Source organism: Entelurus aequoreus, linkage group LG19, assembly GCF_033978785.1.
Source record: "Entelurus aequoreus isolate RoL-2023_Sb linkage group LG19, RoL_Eaeq_v1.1, whole genome shotgun sequence".
NCBI classification, from domain to species: Eukaryota; Metazoa; Chordata; class Actinopteri; order Syngnathiformes; family Syngnathidae; genus Entelurus; species Entelurus aequoreus.
The window spans coordinates 49,402,079-49,428,613 of NC_084749.1; the positions used below are offsets into that span (position 1 = coordinate 49,402,079).

The 26,535-nt window shown below is 42.4% G+C and overlaps 1 protein-coding gene across 2 annotated transcripts in view; it reads left to right on the forward strand.

Moving 5' to 3' along the window:
* The window catches only part of negr1 (neuronal growth regulator 1), a 366,662-nt gene that overhangs the window by 296,603 nt on the left and 43,524 nt on the right, over positions 1-26,535 (forward strand). The window contains exon 7 of one of the 2 annotated variants that reach the window (XM_062028624.1): positions 11,697-11,732. The exons of the other annotated variant lie outside the window; for it this stretch is intronic. Within the exon in view, the coding sequence (XP_061884608.1) occupies positions 11,697-11,732 (36 nt within the window). The remainder of the gene's footprint in view (positions 1-11,696; positions 11,733-26,535) is intronic. 2 annotated transcript variants of the gene reach the window in all.

A 26,535-nucleotide genomic window follows, 5' to 3' on the forward strand; every position in this document is an offset into this window, starting at 1 on the left:
ATCGCCTTCAAACGTCCACACTCTGCATCTACCACACGTTTTTGTATCGCCTTCAAACGTCCACACGCTGCATCTACCACACGTTTTTGTATCGCCTTCAAACGTCCACACTCTGCATCCACCACACGTTTTTGTATCGCCTTCAAACGTCCACACGCTGCATCCACCAGACCTTTTTGTATCGCCTTCAAACGTCCACACGCTGCATCTACCACACGTTTTTGTATCGCCTTCAAACGTCCACACGCTGCATCCACCACACCTTTTTGTATCGCCTTCAAACGTCCACACGCTGCATCTACCACACGTTTTTGTATCGCCTTCAAACGTCCACATGCTGCATCTACCACACGTTTTTGTATCGCCTTCAAACGTCCACACGCTGCATCTACCACACGTTTTTGTATCGCCTTCAAACGTCCACACGCTGCATCTACCACACGTTTTTGTATCGCCTTCAAACGTCCACATGCTGCATCTACCACACGTTTTTGTATCGCCTTCAAACGTCCACATGCTGCATCTACCACACGTTTTTGTATCGCCTTCAAACGTCCACACGCTGCATCTACCACACGTTTTTGTATCGCCTTCAAACGTCCACACTCTGCATCTACCACACGTTTTTGTATCGCCTTCAAACGTCCACACGCTGCATCCACCAGACCTTTTTGTATCGCCTTCAAACGTCCACACGCTGCATCTACCACACGTTTTTGTATCGCCTTCAAACGTCCACATGCTGCATCTACCACACGTTTTTGTATCGCCTTCAAACATCCACACGCTGCATCTACCACACGTTTTTGTATCGCCTTCAAACGTCCACACGCTGCATCTACCACACGTTTTTGTATCGCCTTCAAACGTCCACACGCTGCATCTACCACACGTTTTTGTATCGCCTTCAAACGTCCACATGCTGCATCTACCACACGTTTTTGTATCGCCTTCAAACGTCCACACTTTGCATCTACCACACGTTTTTGTATCGCCTTCAAACGTCCACACTGTGCATCTACCACACGTTTTTGTATCGCCTTCAAACGTCCACACGCTGCATCTACCACACGTTTTTGTATCGCCTTCAAACGTCCACACGCTGCATCTACCACACGTTTTTGTATCGCCTTCAAACGTCCACACTTTGCATCTACCACACGTTTTTGTATCGCCTTCAAACGTCCACACTCTGCATCTACCACACGTTTTTGTATCGCCTTCAAACGTCCACACTTTGCATCTACCACACGTTTTTGTATCGCCTTCAAACGTCCACACTCTGCATCTACCACACGTTTTTGTATCGCCTTCAAACGTCCACACGCTGCATCCACCACACGTTTTTGTATCGCCTTCAAACGTCCACACTCTGCATCTACCACACGTTTTTGTATCGCCTTCAAACGTCCACACTCTGCATCTACCACACGTTTTTGTATCGCCTTCAAACGTCCACACTCTGCATCTACCACACGTTTTTGTATCGCCTTCAAACGTCCACACTCTGCATCTACCACACGTTTTTGTATCGCCTTCAACCGTCCACACGCTGCATCTACCACACGTTTTTGTATCGCCTTCAAACGTCCACACTCTGCATCTACCACACGTTTTTGTATCGCCTTCAAACGTCCACACTCTGCATCTACCACACGTTTTTGTATCGCCTTCAAACGTCCACACGCTGCATCTACCACACATTTTTGTATCGCCTTCAAACGTCCACACGCTGCATCTACCACACGTTTTTGTATCGTCTTCAAACGTCCACACGCTGCATCCACCACATGTTTTTGTATCGCCTTCAAACGTCCACACGCTGCATCTACCACACGTTTTTGTATCGCCTTCAAACGTCCACACTCTGCATCTACCACACATTTTTGTATCGCCTTCAAACGTCCACACTCTGCATCTACCACACGTTTTTGTATCGCCTTCAAATGTCCACACTCTGCATCTACCACACGTTTTTGTATCGCCTTCAAACGTCCACACTCTGCATCTACCACACGTTTTTGTATCGTCTTCAAACGTCCATACTCTGCATCTACCAGACGTTTTCATATCGCCTTCAAACGTCCATACTCTGCATCTACCACACGTTTTTGTATCGCCTTCAAACGTCCACACTCTGCGTCTACCACACGTTTTTGTATCACCTTCAAACGTCCACACTCTGCATCTACCACACGTTTTTGTATCGCCTTCAAACGTCCACACGCTGCATCTACCACACGTTTTTGTATCGTCTTCAAACGTCCACACTCTGCATCTACCACATGTTTTTGTATCGCCTTCAAACGTCCACACTCTGCATCTACCACACGTTTTTGTACCGCCTTCAAACGTCCACACTCTGCATCTACCACACGTTTTTGTATCGCATTCAAACGTCCACACTCTGCATCTACCACACGTTTTTGTATCGCCTTCAAACGTCCACACTCTGCATCCACCACACGTTTTTGTACCACCTTCAAACGTCCACACGCTGCATCTACCACACGTTTTTGTATCGCCTTCAAACGTCCACACGCTGCATCTACCACACGTTTTTGTATCGACTTCAAACGTCCACACGCTGCATCTACAACACGTTTTTGTATCGCCTTCAAACATCCACACTCTGCATCTACCACACGTTTTTGTAACGCCTTCAAACGTCCACACGCTGCATCTACCACACGTTTTTTTATCGCCTTCAAACGTCCACACTCTGCATCTACCACACGTTTTTGTATCGCCTTCAAACGTCCACACTCTGCATCCACCACACGTTTTTGTATCGCCTTCAAACGTCCACATGCTGCATCTACCACACGTTTTTGCATGCCTTTCTCAAAAAGCGTGCGGGGGAACGTTGCGTCATTTGCTTTGCATTCCGACGACTGCATTTACATATTTGGCCAATCAGGAAAGACGGTGTGATAATGCGTTCAAGCTTCCCCACGTTGTCGCCCACACTCTCCTCACAAGCACGCCGGCTGCCTCAGGACATTAAAATTGACATTTTTGCACACAGCCTTCAACTCCAAGTGTGGCTTTCTTCCTCTCGGAGGAGTTGTAGCTACCGTTTACATACTTTTAAGCATCTGCTACTAAAATCAGGGCCTTTTGATTTTTTGCAGAGGTTTGTGGTAACTGAACGGAACAACACTTTCAGGGTGTCCTCGTCATGTAATCAAATGTTGCGCACCGCCACGGCATTTTTATTACCGCCACACCTTGAAAATAAGTTTTTTTAACTTACAACTTGTTATGGTTGGAGGAGGGAGTTGTGGCGGCACAGAACCACAAGGGGGCAAAATCGCTCTGTGTATTTATTATGTTTTTGATCACCCAAAATAGTGCTACTGAAACTGGATGCAAACACAACACACACCATTGTCTGGAGCGTTGTCAGCATGTCTGTGATGTGGACGGGATTTGTATATATATATTGCAGATTGCAGCCTAATTGAGTCAGAGACACGAAGGGACAGAAGTAGTCTCTAAAGACGACTAGATTTTATAGCACCAGAAGATGCTAGATGTGTTGCTTGTTGTTTTTAATTAAAACAGTCATTAAAAGTCTGTAAACCCTTGAAAAAAGCTCAACAAAGTACCTTGTACAAAAAATGGCAGAGCGATAAAAAATATATGTTAATATTATTTAATAATAACATATTTGTGTTAAATGTATGTATGCAAATTTTTTAGCCTTTGTAAAGAAAATCATATCACAGCAAATTATGCAAATTACTGGAGGACATGGTGGCCACGCCCATATCTACGCCCCCACCACTGAAGGTATGTTGGCACTTTAGGGGGAAACCCTGATTTTCAATACTCACACTCATTTAAATAGAATATGGACAAGCGGTAGGAAATGGATGGAATAACTCATCTCTTTTGATTTTGACTGGATAACATCTCGGAGAAGCTGTCTGCTCTGCATGGCAAAGTGTGGTTAATTTGAGTAAAAAGTTTGGATTTGTTTTCACTCGCTCAAACACGAACATTGTTGTTCTACCTGGCTGCGACGCTACAAATGCCTCCCGTGTCCCTCGTGGACACACACCCGTTGTTTGTTGACTTTTGTTGCACTGACCCGCTGCGTTATCGCTCTCGCGGGCACCGACCTCGAGGAACGAAGCCACTCTTTAGGCTTACAAACACACACACACACACACACGTAAAATGCATCCACGGGAAATGCACGCCACACACACCTGAACCCCACCCTCACAGCCCGCACCTGTGTCGCCTCACCTTGCGTGGTATCAAGGACAACGAAGCAGCACACCTGGTGGCAGCAGCTTCAGGCCGGATGGTGCAGTTCAGCTAAATGTGTTGCTTTTCTGACATGGACTTGTTTCTTCAGCATTGTCCACACCTTTAAGTCAGGACTTTGGGAAGGCCGTTCTAAAACCTTCATTCTAGCCTGATTTAGCCATTCCTTTACCACTTTTGAGGTGTGTTTGGGGTCATTGTCCTGTTGGAACACCCAACAAGACCCAACCTCCGGGCTGATGATTTTAGCTTGTCCTGAAGAATTTGGAGGTAATCCTCCTTTTTCATTGTCTCATTTAAAGCAGCAGTTCCATTGGCAGCAAAACAGGCCCAGAGCATAATACTACCACCACCATGCTTGACGGTAGGCATGGTGTTCCTGGGATTAAAGGCCTCACCTTTTCTCCTCCAAACATATTGCTGGGTATTGTGGCCAAACAGCTCCATTTTTGTTTCATCTGACCACAGAACTTTCCTCCAAAAGGTCTTATCTTTGTCCATGTGATGAAACAAAATTCACATTTTCAGTAATAAATTCATAAAAGAAGCAAAGTTCGTGAATGTTTTTTTTGTGAGCAACAAGTATGTGCTCCAATCACTCTATAACACAAAAATAAGAGTTGTAGAAATGCTTGTAAAGTCAAGACAGCCATGACATGATGTTCTTTACACGTGTATGTACACTTTTCACCACCACTGTATATGTGCTTTGGTCAAAGTTTTTTCCTGGTCTCAAACTGAGCCCCTTCCATTGGAGTTTAGTTTTCTTTATTCTCGCCCTTGTGTTAACCATCGCGCATACCTTTTTTAAAAGACCCAAGAATGGTGTTCAAACAAGAATCGATGTTATGATCTGCATAGCCTGTTTAAGTTTTTCGAGTCACTTGTGTTTTCTGTTAGTTTTGGACTCCTTTAGTTCCTGTTTATGCACCTCCGAGTTTGTTACCGTGGCTACGTATTAGTTTCACCTGCCTCTTGTGTTCGGGACGTGCACCTGTTTGTATTTAGAGACATTATTTAAAGGCCTACTGAAATGAATTTTTTTTATTTAAACGGGGATAGCAGATCTATTCTATGTGTCATACTTGATCATTTCGCGATATTGCCATATTTTTGCTGAAAGGATTTAGTATAGAACAACGACGATAAAGATCGCAACTTTTGGTATCTGTTAAAAAAAGGCTTGCCCCTACCGGAAGTAGCGTGACGTAGTCAGTTGAACATATACGCAAAGTTCCCTATTGTTTACAATGATGGCCGCATGAAGTGACAGAGATTCGGACCGAGAAAGCGACAATTTCCCCATTAATTTGAGCGAGGATGAAAGATTTGTGGATGAGGAAAGTGAAAGTGAAGGACTAGTGGGGAGTGGAAGCTATTCAGATAGGGAAGATGCTGTGAGAGGCGGGGGTGACCTGATATTCAGCTGGGAATGACTACAACAGTAAATAAACACAAGACACATATATACTCTATTAGCCACAACACAACCAGGCTTATATTTAACATGCCACAAATTAATCCTGCATAAAAACACCTATGTCTTTGTTATGCTAACTCCTAGCTCCTCTGCTAGCTCCTAGCTCCATAGAACACGCCAATACAATTCAAACACCTGATCAACACACACAATCACTCAGCCCAAAAGACCGTTCACCTAACCCAAGGTTCATAAAGCTTATATATTTTTAAAAAGTTACGTACATACGCAAAAAAAAAGTTGCGCACATACGGTCAAGCGATCAAATGTTTAGAAGCCAAAGCTGCATACTCACAGTAGCACGTCTGCGTCTTTGTCATCCAAATCAAAGTAATCCTGGTAAGAGTCTGTGTTGTCCCAGTTCTCTACAGGCGTCTGTGTATCGAAGTCAAAAGTCCTCTTGGTTAGAGTCTCTGTTATCCGAGTTCTTCCATCTTGACTGCATCTTTCGGGAATGTAAACAAAGAAGCGCCGGCTGTGTACTGTTGTTGCTGACTTCGTTCGAAAAATACGTCCGTTTCGCACCGACAACTTTCTTCTTTGCTTGCTCAGCTTCTTTCTCCATAATGCAATGAACATAATTGCAACAGATTCACGAACACAGATGTCCAGAATACTGTGGAATTATGAAATGAAAACAGAGCTTTTTTGTATTGTATTCAATGGGGAAGGCATACCCGTGTTCCCCGGTCTACGTCACGCGCATACGTCATCCTCAGAGGCGTTTCGAACTGGAAGTTTAGCGGCAAATTTAAAATGTCACTTTATAAGTTAACCCGGCCTATTGGCATGTGTTATAATGTTAAGATTTCATCATTGATATATAAACTATCAGACTGCGTGGTCGCTAGTAGTGGCTTTCAGTCGGCCTTTAAGCCTGCCTTTGCCAGTTAGTCGGTCTGGCTTCTTCGTTTGCGTCACGCTACTGTTACCTAAGTTGTGCTTGTCTCCTGGCCCTTGCTAGTCATCTCTAGTCTGTGCTAAGTAGTAGCCTTAGCTTCAGGTGCGATCACCACCTTGTTCCGGCGGTTTGTTTTCTGTTTTGTACCCCTTTGAGTGTTAATTTACCATTAAATCATGTTCCTACCTGCAAGTCCTGTCCGGAGTCGTCCGTTTGCATCCTGGGAGAACAAACCTCGCAGTAAGCTGCAACCCCACCGTAACAATCGATTTTGAATCGTTACAACCCAAGAATCGGACAGTAGACTCTCAGCTCCAGTATTTATGAACGGTACACAAATACCCGGTTGAAGCGGGTAGATTTTCTCATGTTTCAAGTGGGTCTTAATGACCACACTGGTTCATCTGGAGGAAGGAGTAATTACCCAAAAGCCGGCAGTGGAAATGGTGGTGTCACATGCTGGTCATGCAGACGTGTGCACAAAGCCAGCAGGGGAAGAGGACCAGTCCAAAGACATCTTTTGAGGGAGCCACCGCTGGTTTATGATCCATTATTCATCAGGTCTGTCCACGGGGAGAAGGGAGTGGAGGGAAAGTGTCCCTCAGATGAGACTTGGAGATCATGCATGCTGCACCTGGTCATGCTGCACCTGGTCATGCTGCACCTGGTCATGCTGCACCTGGTCATGCTGCACCTGGTCATGTTGCACCTGGTCATGTTGCACCTGGTCATACTGCACCTGGTCATGTTGCACCTGGTCATGCTGTACCTGGTCATGCTGCACCTGGTCATGTTGCACCTGGTCATGCTGCACCTGGTCATGCTGCACCTGGTCATGCTGTTCCTGGTCATGTTGCACCTGGTCATGTTGCACCTGGTCATGCTGCACCTGGTCATGTTGCACCTGGTCATGCTGCACCTGGTCATGCTGTTCCTGGTCATGCTGCACCTGGTCATGCTGCACCTGGTCATGTTGCACCTGGTCATGTTGCACCTGGTCCTGTTGCACCTGGTCATGTTGCACCTGGTCATGTTGCACCTGGTCATGCTGCACCTGGTCATGCTGCACCTGGTCATGTTGCACCTGGTCATGCTGCACCTGGTCCTGTTGCACCTGGTCATGTTGCACCTGGTCATGCTGCACCTGGTCATGCTGCACCTGGTCATGCTGCACCTGGTCATGTTGCACCTGGTCATGTTGCACCTGGTCATGCTGCACCTGGTCATGCTGCACCTGGTCATGTTGCACCTGGTCATGCTGCACCTGGTCATGTTGCACCTGGTCATGTTGCACCTGGTCATGCTGCTCCTGGTCATGTTGCACCTGGTCATGCTGCTCCTGGTCATGCTGCACCTGGTCATGTTGCACCTGGTCATGTTGCACCTGGTCATGCTGCTCCTGGTCCTGCTGCACCTGGTCATGTTGCACCTGGTCATGCTGCACCTGGTCATGCTGCACCTGGTCATGCTGCACCTGGTCATGTTGCACCTGGTCATGTTGCACCTGGTCCTGCTGCACCTGGTCATGTTGCACCTGGTCATGTTGCACCTGGTCATGTTGCACCTGGTCATGCTGCGCCTGGTCATGCTGCACCTGGTAATGCTGCACCTGGTCCTGCTGCACCTGGTCATGCTGCACCTGGTCATGCTGTTCCTGGTCATGTTGCACCTGGTCATGTTGCACCTGGTCATGCTGCACCTGGTCCTGCTGCACCTGGTCATGTTGCACCTGGTCATGTTGCACCTGGTCATGCTGCACCTGGTCATGCTGTTCCTGGTCATGTTGCACCTGGTCATGCTGCACCTGGTCATGCTGTTCCTGGTCATGTTGCACCTGGTCATGCTGCACCTGGTCATGTTGCACCTGGTCATGCTGTTCCTGGTCATGCTGCACCTGGTCATGTTGCACCTGGTTATGCTGCACCTGGTCATGCTGTTCCTGGTCATGTTGCACCTGGTCATGTTGCACCTGGTCATGTTGCACCTGGTCATGCTGTTCCTGGTCATGTTGCAGCTGGTCATGCTGCACCTGGTCATGTTGCACCTGGTCATGCTGCACCTGGTCATGCTGTTCCTGGTCATGCTGCACCTGGTCATGCTGCACCTGGTCATGTTGTTCCTGGTCATGCTGCACCTGGTCATGTTGCACCTGGTCCTGCTGCACCTGGTCATGCTGCACCTGGTCATGCTGCACCTGGTCATGCTGCACCTGGTCATGTTGCACCTGGTCATGTTGCGCCTGGTCATGTTGCACCTGGTCATGTTGCACCTGGTCATGTTGCACCTGGTCATGCTGCACCTGGTCATGTTGCACCTGGTCATGCTGCACCTGGTCATGTTGCACCTGGTCATGTTGCACCTGTATATGTTGCACCTGGTCATGTTGCACCAGGTCATGCTGCACCTGGTCATGCTGCACCTGGTCATGTTGCACCTGGTCATGTTGCACCTGTTCATGTTGCACCTGGTCATGCTGCACCTGGTCATGCTGCACCTGGTCATGTTGGTCAACATCAACATATTCATTATTAGCATCTAACCTATGTCTGCTAGTGTGTGCTTAGCTGTTGTGTAGCTGCAAGATCCTATAGCCTCGCATGTTTACTTTTTGTAAATAACTTCAGTAAAATAGAATAAATTGTTTGCTTATTGGAGGACATTTAGATGTTACCTGTCTGTTAGCTTTGTACAAGTAAACACTCTGCTTGTATCGCACATGATATCACACACAAGTAACGATCTGCTGGTATCGCACATTATATCTCACACACACAAGTACACATTGCATCATTGCTTGTATCGCACATGATATCACACACAAGTAAACATGCTGCACAATTACTTGTATCGCACATGATATCACACACAGGTAAAAAATGCAGGACTGCTTGTATTGCACATGATATCACATACAAGTAAACACTGCAGGACTGCTTGTATCGCACATGATATCACACACAAGTAAACACGCTGCAGTACTGCTTGTATTGCACATGATATCACACACAAGTAAACAAGCTGCAGTACTGCTTGTATCACACATTATATCACTCACAAGTAAACACTGCAGGACCACTAGTATCGCACATGTTATCACACACAAGTAAACACGCTGCATGACTGCTTGTATCGCACAAGATATCACAAACAGAAGTTAACACGCTGCAGGTCTACTTGTATCGCACATGGTATCACACACAAGTAAACACTGCAGGAATATTTGTATCTCACATGATATCACACACAATTAAACACTGCAGGACTGTTTGTATCTCACATGATATCACACACAAGTAAACACTCTGTAGGACTGCTTGTATCGCACATGATATCACACACAAGTAAACACGCTGTAGGACTGCTTGTATCGCACATGATATCACACACAAGTGAACACGCTGCAGGACTGCTTGTATCGCACATGATATCACACACAAGGGAACACGCTGCAGGACTGCTTGTATCGCACATGATATCACACACAAGTGAACACGCTGCAGGACTGCTTGTATCACACATGATATCTCACATTTTACATGCAAGCCGATATCATCCCATACTGTTTTTCTTTTGAGCTGAACACTATTCGACATCAATATGGGACCGGGACACCCCCCGGGGGGTTCGATACTGTAGTTCCACGTTGGAGGTGTTTCAGCCGGGTCCTGAAGGTCTTCAGGTCTCTGCCAGGAGTGGCTTCAGACTCTAGTCGGATGGAGACCCAGAGGCTGGTCCTTTAAGGCCCCCTGCTGTGTGTTTGACGGACACCAGGTCTGCATGTTGGATTGTTGCAGCGTCCCCCAGTATCACATGTGTTCAGCACTGTCAGGGACCTCCTGCTCTAGACCTCCTGACCCAGACCTCCTGCCTCAGACCTCCTGCCCCAGACCTCCTGCTCTATACCTCCTGCCCCAGACCTCCTGCTCTATACCTCCTGCCCCAGACCTCCTGCTCTATACCTCCGTCCCCAGACCTCCTGCTCCAGACCTCCTGCCCCAGACCTCCTGCCCCAGATCTCTTGCCCCAGACCTCCTGCCCCACACCTCCTGCCCCAGACCTCCTCCTCTAGACCTCCTGCCCCAGTACTCCTGCCTCAGACCTACTGCTCTAGACCTCCTGCCCCAGACCTCCTGCCCCAGATCTCTTGCCCCAGACCTCCTGACCCAGATCTTTTGCCCCAGACCTCCTGCCCCAGATCTCCTGCTCTAGACCTCCTTCCCCAGACCTCCTGCTCTAGACCTCCTGCTGTAGACCTCCTGCCCCAGACCTCCTTCCCCAGATCTTTTGCCCCAGACCTCCTGCCCCAGACCTCCTGCCCCAGACCTCCTGCCCCAGACCGTCTTCTCTAGACCTCCTGCCCCAGACCTCCTGCCCCAGACCTCCTGCCCCAGACCTCCTTCCCCATATCTCTTGCCCCAGACCTCCTGCCCCACACCTCCTGCCCCAGACATCCTCCTCTAGACCTCCTGCCCCAGACCTCTTTCCCCAGACCTCCTGCCCCAGACCTCCTTCCCCAGATCTCCTGCTCTAGACCTCCTGCCCCAGACCTCCTGCCCCAGACCTCCTGCCCCAGATCTCTTTCCCCAGACCTACTGCCCCAGACCTCCTGCCCCAGACCTCCTTCCCCAGATCTCCTGCTCTAGACCTCCTGCCCCAGACCTCCTGCCCCAGATCTCTTTCCCCAGACTTCCTGTCCTAGACCTCCTGCTCTAGACCTCCTGCCCCAGACCTCCTGCCCCAGACCTCCTGCCCCAGACCTCCTGCTTTAGACCTCCTGCCACAGACCTCCTGCTCTAGACCTCCTGCCCCAGACCTCCTTCCCCAGACCTCCTTCCCCAGACCTCCTGCCCCAGACCAAACGTTGTCTTCAGCGCAGGAAGAGACACCGATCATGCATTGACAGGATTAGACTCCGCCCCTTTTTCTCCTCGCATGCGCCTCTGCTTCTCTCCTCTGTCTCCCCCTTTCCTCCGCGGTCTCCATCCTGTTATTAATACCTGAATGTCCTTCTGCCCCTCCCCCCTCTGCCCCCTGTAGCCCTTATTGAGCCCACCAGTGGTGAGTCGAGGCCAGGTCAGTATGTGAGGCTTTCCTTTGCTGTCTTGTCAGACGTGCTTATGATTTGGCTTCTTTGCAAGCGTCCCATCTCAGCCGCCTGCACACCCGCCACATGAATAATGGCCGCCTCATCAAAGCGGCCCGATGCTTCTCATAACGCTGAGCTTTCCCACGGCCGGCAGCATCTCAGCGTTAGTTCCACATCAAAGGCAGGATGCTGATGGAGGCAAAGGCCCCTCAGTTTGTTGTTTGCAAGATGGAATCTCTCACGTCTTTGTTCTCCTCTCTTTCTGAGGCTCAACACGCCTCTGCCTCCTTTCCAGTGTTGGATTGGTTAATGAAAACCAGTAACTAGTTACTTTATTTCAAACGTAACTCAGTTACTAACTCAGCTACTTACACCAAAAAGTAATGCGTTACTGCGAAAAGTAACTATTTAGTTACTGTTTTCTCACCAGAGGGGGATCAAGGGTGATGGGTCAAATGCAGACAATAATTTCGCCACACCTCGTGCGTGTATGACACCATTGGTACTTTAACTTGAACTTAACATAGCTGGCTTCACCCAAGGAAGGCACACATGACATGATTATATGTCATGTCACTAAATACAGCACACATACTGCTATACACACGCCTAACCAGGACTTTTTCTCTCTCAAAGAATTGTGAAATAAAATCATGTCTTCAGTGAAGCCCAGAACATTCTACGCCAGGGGTCACCAACCTTTTTGAAAGCAAGAGCTACTTCTTGGGTAGTGATTAATGCGAAGGGCTACCAGTTTGATACACACTTCAATAAATTGCCAGAAATAGCCAATTTGCTCAATTTACCTTTAACTCTATGTTATTATTAATAATTAATTATATTTACACTTAATTGAACGGTTTAAAAGAGGAGAAAACACGAAAAAAATAGACAATTACATTTTGAAACATAGTTTATCTTCAATTTCGTCTCTTTAAAATTCAAAATTCAACCGAAAAAAAGAAGAGAAAAACTAGCTAATTCGAATCTTTTTGAAAAAATTAAAAATAATTTATGGAACATCATTAGTAATTTTTCCTGATTAAGATTAATTTTAGAATTTTGATGGAATGTTTTAAATAGGTTAAAATCCAATTTACACTTTGTTAAAATATATAACAAATTGGACCAAGCTATATTTCTAACAAAGACAAATCATTATTTCTTCTAGATTTTCCAGAACAAAATTGTTAAAAGAAATTCAAAAGACTTTGAAATAAGATTTAAATTTGATTCTACAGATTTTCTAGATTTGCCGGAATAATTTTTTTGAATTTTAATCATAATAAGTTTAAAGAAATATTTCACAAATATTCTTCGTTGAAAAAACAGAAGCTAAAATGAAGAATTCAATTAAAATGTATTTATTATTCTTTACAATAAAAAATAAAAAAAATTACTTGAACATTGATTTAAATTGTCAGGAAAGAAGAGGAAGGAATTTAAAAGGTAAAAAGGTATATGTGTTTAAAAATCCTAAAATCAATTTTAAGGTTGTATTTTTTTCTCTAAAATTGTCTTTCTGAAAGTTATAAGAAGCAAAGTAAAAAAATTAATGAATTTATTTTAACAAGTGAAGACCAAGTCTTTAAAATATTTTCTTGGATTTTCAAATTTTATTTGAGTTTTGTCTTTCTTAGAATTTAAAATGTCAGGCAAAGCGAGACCAGCTTGCTAGTAAATAAATAAAATTTAAAAAATAGAGGCAGCTCACTGGTAAGTGCTGCTATTTGAGCTATTTTTAGAACAGGCCAGCGGGCTACTCATCTGGTCCTTACGGGCGACCTGGTGCCCGCGTTGGTGACCCCTGCTCTACGCATTTCCCCAGTTTTAGTTTAGAGAAAAGGAAAGATTGGCCTGGCCCACTAGCATCCCTCTTTATGTTTGTGAACTTTATAGTCTATACATTTAGAGTGATGTGATCATCAAACACTCTAGAAGTCTAGAATGAAAGAGAATTGACAGAGTGTGTCCCTTCAGTGCTGAATGATGAGCAGAGGCAGACTTTGAAGTGTCTTCTTTAGCTCGCTTTCCATGTTTATGTGCTCACTGTCCACTGTGTCCAGGTAATTGGAACATGTTCTCCGTGCCATTTGCTGTTTGACGCCCGCTATCATGCTAACTAGCTGCCTGAAAGCGGGTGACTCCACTGTAGAAATAGCCTGCATGTCTTCTAGCACATACGCTGCAATGGCTCTATCAATGTTGTCCTGGCTAGCAGTGCCTCCGTTAAAATCCTTAGGTGAAGTGTGTCTCTCTTTACTAGCTTCGTCGAAGCACGTTGCTTTTGTAGCTGTTTCAGCAGATTTGAATTGCTGTTTTGGGCAGTAGACGGGATCTTTGATCCAAGACACAACTTACATTTAACTAAAATGTTATTTTCTTTGTGCTGGACAAAAGAAAAGTAGTGAGAATATCTCCATGTTAAGAAACTTGGCTGCGGCTCCGCCATGATGTCTTGTTAGAACCCCCCCCCCCCCCCCCACCACCACTTAGAATTAAAAATGTCGGGCAAAGCGAGACCAGCTTGCTAGTAAATAAATAAAGTTTAAAAAATAGAGGCAGCTCACTGGTAAGTGCTGCTATTTGGGCTATTTTTAGAACAGGCCAGCGGGCTACTCATCTGGTCCTTACGGGCTACCTGGTGCCCACGGGCACCGCGTTGGTGACCCCTGCTCTACGCATTTCCCCAGTTTTAGTTTAGAGAAAAGCATGTTGCTTTTGTAGCTGTTTCGGCAGATTTGAATTGCTGTTTTGGGCAGTAGACGGGATCTTTGATCCAAGACACAACTTACATTTAACTAAAATGTTATTTTCTTTGTGCTGGACAAAAGAAAAGTAGTGAGAATACCTCCATGTTAAGAAACTTGGCTGCGGCTCCGCCATGATGTCTTGTTAGAAAACACAGACACGCCACCCCCCCCCCCCCCTACCACCCCCCATCCACACACACACACACACACACACACACAAACGTTGTTTCTCTTCCGTGTGACACAGGAAGAATCAGAAGGACGACACTGCAGCTCTCCAATAAAACACACCCAGATCTTGTCAGTTTCTAGCCGATACTACATAGAAAATAACGTAAAATAACGCAGTAACGCATCATGTAGTAACGGTAACTGAGTTACTGAATATAAAAAGTAACGCGTTAGACTACTCGTTACCGCCGAAAATAACAGCGTTACAGTAAGTCCCAACACTGGTCCTTTCTAGAACATCCATGTGCTGTTGTGACCCCCCCGATCTATGCTTGTTCCTCCATCCTTGCTCCTCTGATTGTAGGGCTATTTTCGACCTGGAACTTCCATAGTCCAAACTGAAGACATGGCTAGCTAGTTAGCGGCTAACATCCATCCGCAGTCAGCAGTGTTTTAGCTACTTCTAAATCACTAATCCTTGTCTCCATGACGACAAATAAAGAAAGTTTCTTACAAGTATTATTATCACTGGAGGATGAGGAATAGCTAAACATGCTTCACCACACACCGCAGGAGGATACAATAGCTCACCGCCGTCACAATGTAAACAAACGCCATGGGTGGATCTACACCTGACATCCACTGTATTGATACCAAGTACAAGAGTGTATCTAGTCGATACTACCATGGTTACATCGATATTTTTTAGCATCTCAAAATCTTTAAAAAAAAATTCATATTATGTTTATAAAGTAAGTAAATAAGTCCCTGGACACATGAGGACTTTGAATATGACCAATGTATAATCCTGTAACTACTTGGTATTGGATCGATACCTAAATGTGTGGTATGGTATCATCCAAAACTAATGTCAAGTATCAAAGAAAAGAAGAATAAGTGATTATTACATTTGAACAGAAGTGTAGATAGAACATGTTGAAACAGAAAACAGCGCAACACCTACCCTTTACATCAGTATTTCTTAACCATATTATTATTGGTTTATTTGGTATTATATTTTATTGTATCATCCTGTAACTACTTGGTATCGGATCGATACCTAAACGTGTGGTATCATCCAAAACTAATGTCAAGTATCAAAGAAGAGAAGAATAAGTGATTATTACATTTTAACAGAAGTGTAGATAGAACATGTTGAAACAGAAAATAAGCAGATATTAACAGTAAATGAACAAGTAGATTAATAATCCATGTTTACAGTTTGTCCATCATAAAGTGTACAAAATAATAGGTGTATAAATGACACAATATGTTACTGCATACGACTAATTAGGAGTCTTTGTTTGTTTACTTACTACTAAAAGACAAGTTGTCTAGTATGTTCAACATTTTATTTAAGGACTAAGTTACAATAATAAACATATGTTTCATGTACACTAAGATTTTTTTGTTCAGATAAAAAAAAATAATGACATTTTGTGTTGTCCCCTTTTTTTAGAAAAGTATCGAAATACATTTTGGTACCAGTACCAAAATATTGGTATCGGGACAACCCTAATTCCCACCATAACCCCATGCTTTGATTGCACATTTTCAGCACTTATGCAGAGCCCAAATACACAAAAGCGGCACCAGTAGGTAAGAAGAGTTGATACATAAGTGTTATTATTTATGTAATATAGTAGGCAAGTGCAGTGTTGTTTTAATGGCTGCTGTGTTTTTATGCTAATGGTCCTTCCACTCCCGGAGTTGTGCTCGTTAGAGAGCAGCGTCACCAGCAGCCAATATTGTAAGTTCAGTGCTCGGGTGCAGGAAGTGTCAACCGGAGCTGGAAGGCTTCCAGATCGCCGATTTAATCAGCCGCCAAAAAGTCGACTGCCGGGTGAAAAACGTGCGTGAATACTCAGACGTGCTGAAATCCATCTGCATCACCAGACGTGTGGGTTCATGTTGCATGATGGATGTTTCCCTGTTCTCGTCCCCCCTCCGGCCTCATCAATACACGCCATTGTTTGCTCCATGTGAGGAGACGTCGCTCTTGGAGGAGCATGAGTCCACCCGTCCTCCTCGCCGCCTGCCAAATGTCATTATTCATAAAAAGTTTGATCAAAAGTTCAACTGTGACGTGACCTCACAGAGTCGTTTGGCGAGCAAACGACAACGTCACGCTTCAAAGGAGGGCGGCGCGGTGTGGCGGTAGAAACGGTAGATGTTGGGCCTCTTCCGTCGTACCGTCCATGGCGTCTATGCACGGGGGAGAAGAAGAAGCTACATCCGTGGTTTGGACATGGTTCAGGTTTAAAAGGTCAGATGTAGAGCAGAAAAATGTCAGTACAATTATTTCTTACAATCCCAGGACCGGGCCAGTCATAGTACTGGTTCATGGTTCATGATACAACTTCCAGGTTTTCTTTCCAACGTGTTCGAAAGTAATCAATCGAGCAGTTAATGACAATGAACTCAATAACCTGTGCTCTGTGGACTTGGAGAAGGTCCCTCGGAAAGTCCTGTGGGGAGTGCTCAGTATCGGACTGTCTGATTGTGGCGGTCCGCTCCCTGTATGATCAGTATCAGAACTTGGTCCGCATTGCTGGCAGTAAGTCGGACCCGTTTCCAGTGAGGGTTAGACTCCCCCAGGTCTGCCCTTTGTCACCGATTGTGTTTACAACTTTTAAGAACATAATTTCTAGGCACAGTCAGGGCGTTGAGTGGATCCGGTTTGGTAGCTGTAGGATTAGGTCTCTGCTTTTTGCAGATGATGTGGTCCTGATGGTTTCATCTGGCCAGGATCTTCAGCTCTCACTGGATCGGTTCGCAGCCGAGTGTTAAGCGACTGGGATGCGAATCAGCACCTCCAAGTCCGAGTCCATGGTTCTCGCCCGGAAAAGGGTGAAGTGCCATCTCCGGGTTGAAGAGGAGACCTTGCCCCAGGAGGAGGAGTTCAAGTACCTCGGAGTCTTGTTCACGAGTAAGGGAAGAGTGGATAGTTAGATCGACAGGTGGATCGGTGCAGACCCTGAGCCGGAAGGCAAAGATCTCAATATACTGGTCGATCTACGTTCCCTATCCTCACCTATGGTCATGATCTTTGGGTGGTTTGGACATGGTTCAGGTTTAAAAGGTCAGATGTAGAGCAGAAAAATGTCAGTACAATTATTTCTTACAATCCCAGGACTGGGCCAGTCGTAGTACTGGTTCATGGTTCATGATACAACTTCCAGGTTTTCTTTCCAACGTGTTCGAAGGTAATCAATCGAGCAGTTAATGACAATGAACTCAATAACCTGTGCTATGTGGACTTGGAGAAGGTATTATACCGCGTCCCTCGGAAAGTCCTGTGGGGAGTGCTCAGTATCGGATTGTCTGATTGTGGCGGTCCGCTCCCTGTATGATCAGTATCAGAACTTGGTCCGCATTGCTGGCAGTAAGTGGAACCCGTTTCCAGTGAGGGTTAGACTCCCCCAGGTCTGCTCTTTGTCACCAATTGTGTTTACAACTTTTAAAAACATAATTTCTAGGCATTTAATACCTAGAAGAGTTTGCATGTTGTGTTATTTGTTCAATCCCAAAAAGACTGTGACTTAAAGTTGAATCCTGACTTTGTAGATACACTGAGACCAAGTCTAAGCTCATTGTGTTCTTCATTGTGTTTTCGAAACTGCACCAATTTCGTCAGAATTTTCAACAAACTTGAAGTGTTTTGTCCAGAGGATTAGTTTTCAGAATGCGCTTGTTCTGTTTGGCCAAAGTAAAACAAAGTGAACAACCTGGAGTTGTGTTTATTTTGAAGTTATCGTGCCATGATTTTACCATTCCGGCCCACTTGGGAATAGATTTTCCTGCATGCGGCCACTGAGCTCAAATGAGTTTGACAAACCTGATCTAAGGGGTATGGGGTATCTTTTTCTAAAATGTTTAAAATTTGTCATTTGCATTCCAATTTCCATGAAGCCTTTTAACACTTTCTTAAATTATAAACTATATCCTCCAGTTTTTGGCGATTATAAGGCGTGTTTTTAGAGGCTATGCATAGGGTTAGGATAGGGTTGGGGTTAAGGTTAGGGTTAGAGGGTTGAAGGGTTAGAGGGTTAGGTTAGGGTTTTGGTTAGGGTTAGGGTTAGAAGGTTAGGTTGAGGTTGGGGTTAAGGTTAGGATTTGGTTTTTGGTTAGAGTTAGAGGGTTGAAGGGTTACAGGGTTAGGGCTTTAGGGGGTTAGAGGGTTAGGTTAAGGTTAGGATTGGGTTTTGGTTAGGGTTAGAGGGTTAGGGTTGGATTTTTAGTTAGGTTTAGAGGGTTGAAGAGTTAGAGGGTTAGGTTCGGGTAAGTACAGGGTTTTGGTTAGGGTTATGGTTAGAGGGTTAGGGTTAGAGGGTTAGGGTTGAGGTTGGGGTTAGGGTTAGGATTGGGTTTTTGGCTAGGGTTAGAGGGTTGAAGGGGTTAGAGGGTTAGGGGGTTAGAGGGTTAGGATTGGGTTTCGGTTAGGGTTAGAGGGTTACAGGGTTAAAGTTAGGGATAAACCTAACCCAGCCAGCATGTTTTAAAGGGAGAACATTTGAATGTCTTGAATTGATCAACTAACTCTTATTCGGAAGGCTTTGTGGGCGCAATGGAGGCACTCTCAAAAAATGACATCTTTGCTTCTTTCTTGTTGTTGTTCTTTAAAATAATTTAAAATTATATGAAATAAATGATTTGAATCATAAGTTGTACACTTTTATACCGCAATACAAATTCTGGTCACTCCGAGTGCTTGACCTTGTGGTCGTCAACGGGCAGCTGGTCCGGGTTCTTGTCTGGACTTAGTCTCCAACTGTTGTGAAATATAAATGACTCAGAAAAGGCAATTATTTTCCAGTACTCCGATTGTTCTTGGAGGTTATTATCTACAAAAAGATTTGAGGGGGATGAAAGATGTTGTTTGGGCCTGCAAGAACAACAAATCATTAAGTAGAAGCCCAGTTCATCACTTTCAGAGAAGCTTGTTGCTCACTAACGATCCAACAGTCAATCTCTTTTATATCCAACCTGACTTCAACTGTCGAGTCGCAGGATTCCTACTTTACCTCCCATTTATCAGGAAGTAGATGTCTTCAACCTGCACACTCACAACTGTAATACTAACTTACCGTATGTCCAGGACTATAGAGCACACCAGCTCTGCGATTGGCTGGGAAGTTCAAAGTGGACAATCTGGACGCCAGTGTGACCCCGCCCACCCACACGCTGACCCACCCGGGCAGATGGCGAGCTTCAGGTGTGCTCTCCTCCTTCACGCCAGCTGTGACCCGCCCACTAGTTGCAGTCATGGCGTGCAGCAGGAGAGTCCATCATCCACTTGAATGCAATTAATTAGTATTTAATGAATACAAATTAATAATAATTTAATGAATGCAAATTAATAATTATTTAATGAATACAAATTCATACTCATTTAATTAATGCATTAATAATTATTTAATGAATACAAATTAATAATAATTTAATGAATGCATATTAATAATTATTTAATTAATACAAATTAATAATGATTTAATGAATACAATTAATAATAATTCAATGAATAAAAAATAATAATAATTTAATGAATGCAAATGAATAATTATTTAATGAATACAAATTCATACTTATTTAATTAATGCATTAATAATTATTTAATGAATACAAATTAATAATAATTTAATGAATGCATATTAATAATTATTTAATTAATACAAATTAATAATGATTTAATGAATACAATTAATAATAATTTAATGAATAAAAAATAATAATAATTTAATGAATGCAAATTAATATTTATTTAATTAACACAAATTAATAATTATTTAATTAATACAATTAATAATTATTTAATTAATACAAATTAATAATCATTCAGTGAATGCAAATTAATAATTATTTAATCAATACAAATTAATAATTATTTATTTAAAACATTCATAATTATTTAATAATACAAATTAATAATAATTAAATGAATGCAAATTAATAATTATTTAATGAATACAAATTAATAATGATTTAATGAATACAATTAATAATAATTTAATGAATACAAATTAATAATAATTTAATTAATGCAAATTAATAATTATTTAATGAATACAAATTAATAATTATTTAATTAATTTAAATTAATAATTATTTAATGGCTGTTAGGAAATATATCAACAAAAAACACCACAATAAAAAAAAAATAATAATAACTTTGTGCCAACAAATATTTGGACACAACTTCTCATCACAAAAATAATGTGTGTAACTTTGAATAATTATGTATGTCTTTAATAATAATCATTAATATTCATAATGATATTTGCAATTAAAAGGTGTACAGGTGAGGTGGAGCCCGCCCAGGTGACTTCATCACATCACAAAGCCTGGTTGAACTTTTTTTTTTTAAATCCACTTGTGTTAGCAATCTGCTCCACAACAAACACTTTTCCACACAAAGAAAGGTAAATCCTGTTATTCTTTTCCAAAATCCAGGAACAAAAAATGTAATGTGGAAAATAATAACAATTTTACATACAGAAAACTATGAGAATTAAATATACAATATATATTAAATATGCAATATTTAATATTATATTATTTATAATATTATACATCATAATATAAGATTTATAAACAGGAAGTGTGCCACTTCCTACATTGTGGCCCTGGGCTTTATGAGCCACACCCCCTGGCTGATGGCAACATGAATACGCTGCACGAGTGAAACATTCATCAGGATGGAGCGTATCGCACTGATACTCTTCCATTTCCTGAGCAGCGGGCAGAACACGCAGCGTTAAAGTGCTGGCTGCCTCACTAAAGCGTGTCGCTGATAATCCTTCTTGAAAGTCCTCTTTCCTCCATCTTATCGCAGCAGTGCAACCTCTCTCCTGTATCGCACTGCTTCCTTGTGCTCACCTGCACTCTTACCCTGTAAACACACCTTTCTTGTTATCTGATCTCATCTTCCTTGGACCTTGTAGAACCGTCACATGATATCACACACAAGTAAACACTCTGCAGGACTGCTTGTATCACACATGATATCACACACAAGTAAACACTCTGCAGGACTGATTGTATCACACATGATATCACACACAAGTAAACACTCTGCAGGACTGCTTGTATCACACATGATATCACACACAAGTAAACACTCTGCAGGAATGCTTGTATCGCACATGATATCACACACAAGTAAACACTCCGCAGGACTGCTTGTATCGCACATGATATCACACACAAGTAAACACTCCGCAGGACTGCTTGTATCGCACATGATATCACACACAAGTAAACACTGCAGGACTGCTTGTATCACACATGATATCACACACAAGTAAACACTCTGCAGGACTGCTTGTATCACACGTGACATCACACACAAGTAAACCTTCTGCAGGATTGTTTGTATCGTTGATATCACACACAAGTAAACACTCTGCAGGACTGCTTGTATCACACGTGACATCACACACAAGTAAACCTTCTGCAGGATTGTTTGTATCGTTGATATCACACACAAATAAACACTCTGCGGGACTGCTTGTATCGCACATAGTATCATACACAAGTAAACACGCTGCAGGACTGCTTGTATCACACATGATATCACACACAAGTAAACACTGCAGGACTGCTTGTATCACACATGATATCACACACAAGTAAGCCTTCTGCAGGACTGCTTGTATCGTCGATATCACACACAAGTAAACACTCTGCGGGACTGCTTGTATCGCACATGGTATCACACACAAGTAAACACGCCGCAGGACTGCTTGTATCACACATGATATCACACAAGGAGAGCACACGATTTTAAACAGTCCGAATATTTTGGAGTTGGAATGGTTTGAATCAGTTGAAAAATGCGGGAATTGTGGAACTTTGAAAAATGTTCCATTCAATGGGAATTTCCCAGAAAACTGGGAATTTCGGTAAAAACAGGAATATTTTTGAAAATGGTAAAAAAAACTTGAATAGTCTGAATGAGTTGAAAGGGTTGGGGTTGACATTTTTCATATCGGTCGAGAAATGTTGAAGTAGTAACATGTTGAATTTAGAAATGGTATTACGGAATTCCTGGAATTTTTTGGAAAAACAGGATTTTTTTCAGTGTTTTGTCCTAATTAAGAGGAATGTTTTGACGGTGGAACGGTTGAAGTGGGTTGACAAATGTGGAAGGAGTAGTTGACAGGATAAAGGGTGGAAATAGGGATTTGGAAAACCAGGAATTCAGGGTAATCCTGGAATTTTTTGGAACTTTGGAAAGTGTTAGTTTGAATGTCCAGGATGAGTGGAATGTGTTGATGTTGGAATGGTTTGAATAGTTTGAAAAATGTGGGAATTGTGGAAGTTTAAAAATTGGATGATTCATTTTGAATGGTGAAAATGTCCCTGAAAACTGGGAATTCTTGGAAATCCAGGATTTAAAAAAAAATTGTTGAAGGAAAGCACACAATTTTGAACAGGCCAAATATTTTGGAGTTGGAATGGTTTGAATCAGATAAAAAATGTGGAAATTGTGGAACTTTGAAGAATGGGAATTTCCCAGAAAATTGGGTAAAAACAGGAATATTTTAGAAAATGGTAAAAAACTTGGGTAATTTGAAGGAGTTGAAAGGGTTGGGGTTGAAATTGTATAAATCGGTCGAGAAATGTTGAAGTAGTAACATGTTGAATTTAGAAATGGTATTACGGAATTCCTGGAAATTTTAGAAAAAAATGAATTTGTTCAGTTTGTTGTCCTAATTAAGAAGAATGTTTTGACGGTGGAACGGTTGAAGTGGGTTGACAAATGTGGAAGGAGTAGTTGACAGGATAAAGGGTGGAAATAGGGATTTGGAAAACTAGGAATTCAGGGTAATCCTGGAATTTTTTGGAACTTTGGAAAGTGTTAGTTTGAATGTCCAGGATGAGTGGAATGTGTTGATGTTGGAATGGTTTGAATAGTTTGAAAAATGTGGGAATTGTGAAAGTTTAAAAAATGGATAATTCATTTTGAATGGTGAAAATGTCCCTGAAAACTGGGAATTCTTGGAAATCCAGGATTTTAAAAAAATTGTTGAAAGAAAGCACACCATTTTGAACAAGCCAAATATTTTGGAGCTGGAATGGTTTGAATCAGATGAAAAATGCGGGAATTGTTGAACTTTGAAGAATGTTCCATTCAATGGGAATTTCCCAGAAAATTGGGAATTTCGGTAAAAACAGGAATATTTTTGAAAATGGTAAAACACTTGGGTAATTTGAATGAGTTGAAAGGGTTGGGGTTGAAATTGTATAAATCGGTCGAGAAATGTTGAAGTAGTAACATGTTGAATTTAGAAATTGTATTACGGAATTCCTGGAATTTTTTGTAAAAACATTAATTTTTTCAGGGTTTTGTCCTGATTTGGAGGAATGTTTTGACGGTGGAACGGTTGAAGTGGGTTGAAAATGTGGGAGGAGTAGTCGACAGGATAAAGGGTGGAAATAGGGATTTGGAAAACCAGGAATTCAGGGTAATCCTGGAATTTTTTGGAACTTTGGAAAGTGTTAGTTTGAATGTCCAGGATGAGTGGAATGTGTTGATGTTGGAATGGTTTGAATAGTTTGAAAAATGTGGGAATTGTGGAACTTTAAAAATTGGATGATTCATTTTGAATGGTGAAAATGTCCCTGAAAACTGGAATTCTTGGAAATCCAGGATTTAAAAAAAAATTGTTGAAGGAAAGCACACCATTTTGAACAGGCCAAATATTTTGGAGTTGGAATGGTTTGAATCAGATGAAAAATGTGGGAATTGTGGAACTTTGAAGAATGGGAATTTCCCAGAAAATTGGGTAAAAACAGGAATATTTTAGAAAATGGTAAAAAACTTGGGTAATTTGAATGAGTTGAAAGGGTTGGGGTTGAAATTGTATAAATCGGTCGAGAAATGTTGAAGTAGTAACATGTTGAATTTAGAAATGGTATTACGGAATTCCTGGAAATTTTAGAAAAAAATATTTTTTTTCAGTTTGTTGTCCTAATTAAGAAGAATGTTTTGACGGTGGAACGGTTGAAGTGGGTTGACAAATGTGGAAGGAGTAGTTGACAGGATAAAGGGTGGAAATAGGGATTTGGAAAACCAGGAATTCAGGGTAATCCTGGAATTTTTGGAACTTTGGAAAGTGTTAGTTTGAATGTCCAGGATGAGTGGAATGTGTTGATGTTGGAATGGTTTGAATAGTTTGAAAAATGTGGGAATTGTGGAAGTTTAAAAATTGGATTATTCATTTTGAATGGTGAAAATGTCCCTAAAAAATTGGGAATTCTTGGAAATCCAGGATTTTAAAAAAAATTGTTGAAGGAAAGCACACAATTTTGAACAGGCCAAATATTTTGGAGTTGGAATGGTTTGAATCAGATGAAAAATGCGGGAATTGTGGAACTTTGAAGAATGTTCCATTCAATGGGAATTTCCCAGAAAATTGGGAATTTTGGTTAAACAGGAATATTTTTGAAAATGGTAAAAAACTTGGGTAATTTGAATGAGTTGAAAGGGTTGGGGTTGAAATCGTATAAATCGGTCGAGAAATGTTGAAGTAGTAACATGTTGAATTTAGAAATGGTATTACGGAATTCCTGGAAATTTTCGAAAAACAGGATTTTTTTCAGTTTTTTGTCCTAATTAAGAGGAATGTTTTGACGGTGGAACGGCTGAAGTGGGTTGACAAATGTGGAAGGAGTAGTCGACAGGAAAAATGGTGGAAATAGGGCTTTGGAAAACCAGGAATTCAGGGTAATCCTGGAATTTTTTTAAACTTGGAAACAGGATAGTTTGAATGTCCAGGATGAGTGGAATGTGTTAAAAGTGGAATGCTTTGAATAGGTTGAAAAATGTAGAAATGGCGGAAGTTTGAAAAATGGCCAATTCATTTTGAATGGGGAAAATGTCCCGGAAAACCCTGGAATTCTGGGAAATCTGGGAATATTTGGAATTTTTCAAGGGAAAGCCTGCGATTCCCGTATAGTCTGAACAGTTTGTAGTTGGGACGGTTCGAATCGAATGAAAAATTTTGAAAATTTTGCAATTTTGAAAATTTTGAATGGGAAAAATGTCCCGGAAAACCCTGGAATTCTGGGAAATCTGGGAATATTTGGAATTTTTCAAGGGAAAGCCTGCGATTCCCGTATAGTCTGAACAGTTTGTAGCTGGGATGGTTTGAATCGAATGAAAAATTTTGAAATTTTGAAATTTTGAAAATTTTTAATGGGGAAAATGTCCCGGAAAACCCTGGAATTCTGGGAAATCTGGGAATATTTTGAATTTTTCAAGGGAAAGCCTGCGATTCCCGTATAGTCTGAACAGTTTGTAGTTGGGACGGTTCGAATCGAATGAAAAGTTTTGAAAATTTTGAAAATTTTGAAAGGGGAAAATGTCCCGGAAAACCCTGGAATTCTGGGAAATCTGGGAATATTTGGAATTTTTCAAGGGAAAGCCTGCGATTCCCGTATAGTCTGAACAGTTTGTAGTTGGGACGGTTCGAATCGAATGAAAAATTTTGAAAATTTTGCAATTTTGAAAATTTTGAATGGGAAAAATGTCCCGGAAAACCCTGGAATTCTGGGAAATCTGGGAATATTTGGAATTTTTCAAGGGAAAGCCTGCGATTCCCGTATAGTCTGAACAGTTTGTAGCTGGGATGGTTTGAATCGAATGAAAAATTTTGAAATTTTGAAATTTTGAAAATTTTTAATGGGGAAAATGTCCCGGAAAACCCTGGAATTCTGGGAAATCTGGGAATATTTGGAATTTTTCAAGGGAAAGCCTGCGATTCCCGTATAGTCTGAACAGTTTGTAGTTGGGACGGTTCGAATCGAATGAAAAGTTTTGAAAATTTTGAAAATTTTGAAAATTTTGAAAGGGGAAAATGTC